We start from the raw sequence: 2,808 nt of genomic DNA on the forward strand, positions 1-2,808 counted from the left end.
ACTGGTTTTCAGCTCACTGTTCTAAGTGGTTTGCCTGGTTGGCATAAAAACTAATAGTTTTTATTCACGAAACTTGATCACGTAATTGTGACAGGGGTTGGGTTTTGTGTCATCTTTCCATGACCTTTGTCTGATTCCTTTCAAACTGCAAAACACTACTCATTGTGACAGGGGTTGGGTTTGTGTCATCTTTCCATGGCCTTTGTCTGATTCCTTTCAAACTGCAAAACACTACTCCTACAATGGTTACTCCATCTACATATGTAGCAACTTTCAACTCATTCCTTCAAGAGGTTTACCCTGTGGGCATGACAAAAGTGCAATCTTTTTTGTATGACTACTTGTTTTATGGCAGATTTTGCAAAGTGTGCAAAATGAAAAAGAGAAGAAAAAAATGAAGAAATTAGAATAAACTTTGACCACTCATATTATCTCGGAAATGGCCATGGTGATTTTGATCATGGAACAACATACCTTTTCCTTCTTCCAGTCGATATAATCATGGTGTGGTGTACTGGCTTCTTGGACTGCACAACACACTACCGTGTATCTTGATCCAATTAACAAAGTACTGAAATACTAGGAGGGTATAATAATCAGTCACATTGTAGCTAGCTGTGCTACAACAAAAAACCAAACAAACTAGTATTTTTAAATTTTTAAAAATGAAGCAGGGATCTATGCAACAAAAAGTAGGAAAACAAGAGATGAATGATGGTATTACAACATAGCTCAATGGTAAAGTCCCTACTTTGGCACATTAGCTACAACAATCATTTTTCCCAATACCAAATTTAAAGTCCTTTGTTCTAAGTCTCTAACCTAGATTAAATGTATATATATGAGTTCTGTATACTTAAATTTTTGTTTATCTTTTGCTTAGCAAATACATCTTCAACAGCTATAATACCCCTTACAACAGATACACCCCCAATTGCAATGTTTACATCATTTATACCAGTTACAACAGTGGTGGCATTTTCTACACCAGTTACAACAACAGTAGCATCATCTACACCAGTTGCAACAATGGTAGAATTGTTTACACCAATTACAACAATGGTCGAATCATCAACACCAGTTACAACAATGGTAGAGTTGTTTACAACAATTACAACAATGGTCGAATCATCAACACCAGTTACAACAATGGTAGAATCATCTACACCAGTTACAACAATGGTAGAATTGTCTACACCAGTTACAACAATGGTGGCATCACCTACACCAGTTACAACAATAGTAGCATCATCTACACCAGTTACAACAATAGTAGCATCATCTACAGTAGTTGCAACAATGGTAGAATTGTTTACACCAATTGCAACAATGGTCGAATCATCAACACCAGTTACAACAATGGTAGAATCATCTACACCAGTTACAACAATGGTAGAATTGTCTACACCAGTTACAACAATGGTGGCATCATCTACACCAGTTAAGACAATGGTAGCATCATCTACAGTAGTTGCAACAATGGTAGAATTGTTTACACCAATTGCAACAATGGTCGAATCATCAACACCAGTTACAACAATGGTAGAATCATCTACACCAGTTACAACAATGGTAGAATTGTCTACACCAGTTACAACAATGGTGGCATCATCTACACCAGTTAAGACAATGGTAGCATCATCTACAGTAGTTGCAACAATGGTAGAATTGTTTACACCAATTACAACAATGGTCGAATCATCAACACCAGTTACAACATCTACACCAGTTACAACAATGGTAGAATCATCTACGCCAGTTGCAACAATGGTAGAACCATCTACACCAGTTACAACAATGGTAGTATTACCTACACCAGTTACAACAATGGTAGCATCACCTACACCAGTTACAACAATGGTGGCATCATCTACACCAGTTACAACAATAGTAGCATCATCTACAGTAGTTGCAACAATGGTAGAATTGTTTACACCAATTACAACAATGGTCGAATCATCAACACCAGTTACAACATCTACACCAGTTACAACAATGGTAGAATCATCTACGCCAGTTGCAACAATGGTAGAACCATCTACACCAGTTACAACAATGGTAGTATTACCTACACCAGTTACAACAATGGTAGCATCACCTACACCAGTTACAACAATGGTAGAATCATCTACACCAGTTACAACAATGGTATCATCATCTAGACCGGTTACAACAATGGTAGCATCATCTACACCAGTTACAACAATGGTAGAATCATCTACACCAGTTACAACAATGGTATCATCATCTAGACCAGTTACAACAATGGTAGCATCGTCTACACCAGTTACAGCAACGGTAGCATCATCTACACTAATTACAACTATAGTACCTCCTACCACAACTGTTTTTACTACCCCTTCACCAACTCCCATTGGTATGTTAATCATATTATGTCACCATACTTATAAGAAATTGCATTTGTGTTACCCGTTTACTGTAAGGAATAGTTATAACAAACCCATGAGATTTTTTTACAAATTGACAGCAGGTTTGATCTGCCCACATATAGTACTATGTAATCTAAAACAGCCAAGCTGTAAAAAAAGAGTGCAGCCCTCAAAATGGCTATGGTGAAAAAAGATGTGAAATCCAAGTTTGAGGCCAAGAAAAAGCTGTGATGGTAGGTTAATGGTAAAAATTTTAATAACAACAATTCATTTTGGTGCTGCTTGATCTTGGCACAAAATTCACCTGAGTTGTCGTTATTAAAATTTTTACCATTAACATACCATCACAGCCATTTCTTGGTGACCACCTTGGATTTCACATATTTTTTTACCGTAGCCATTTTGAGGGCCGCACTCT

General features: G+C 37.1%; 1 protein-coding gene across 1 annotated transcript; it reads right to left on the reverse strand.

Moving 5' to 3' along the window:
* Positions 1-827: 827 nt before the first annotated feature.
* Positions 828-2,390, reverse strand: LOC136260216 (mucin-22-like). The gene has a single exon (XM_066053909.1). The coding sequence runs from the start codon at positions 2,388-2,390 to the stop codon at positions 828-830; it is 1,563 nt and encodes a 520-aa protein (XP_065909981.1).
* Positions 2,391-2,808: the final 418 nt, after the last annotated feature.

The sequence above is a fragment of the Dysidea avara genome, chromosome 1, assembly GCF_963678975.1.
Source record: "Dysidea avara chromosome 1, odDysAvar1.4, whole genome shotgun sequence".
NCBI lineage: Eukaryota > Metazoa > Porifera > Demospongiae > Dictyoceratida > Dysideidae > Dysidea > Dysidea avara.

Excerpts from the sequence above, each read along its gene's own strand:
- LOC136260216 (XM_066053909.1), bottom strand. The coding sequence starts at position 2,390 with ATGATTAACATACCAATGGGAGTTGGTGAAGGGGTAGTAAAAACAGTT.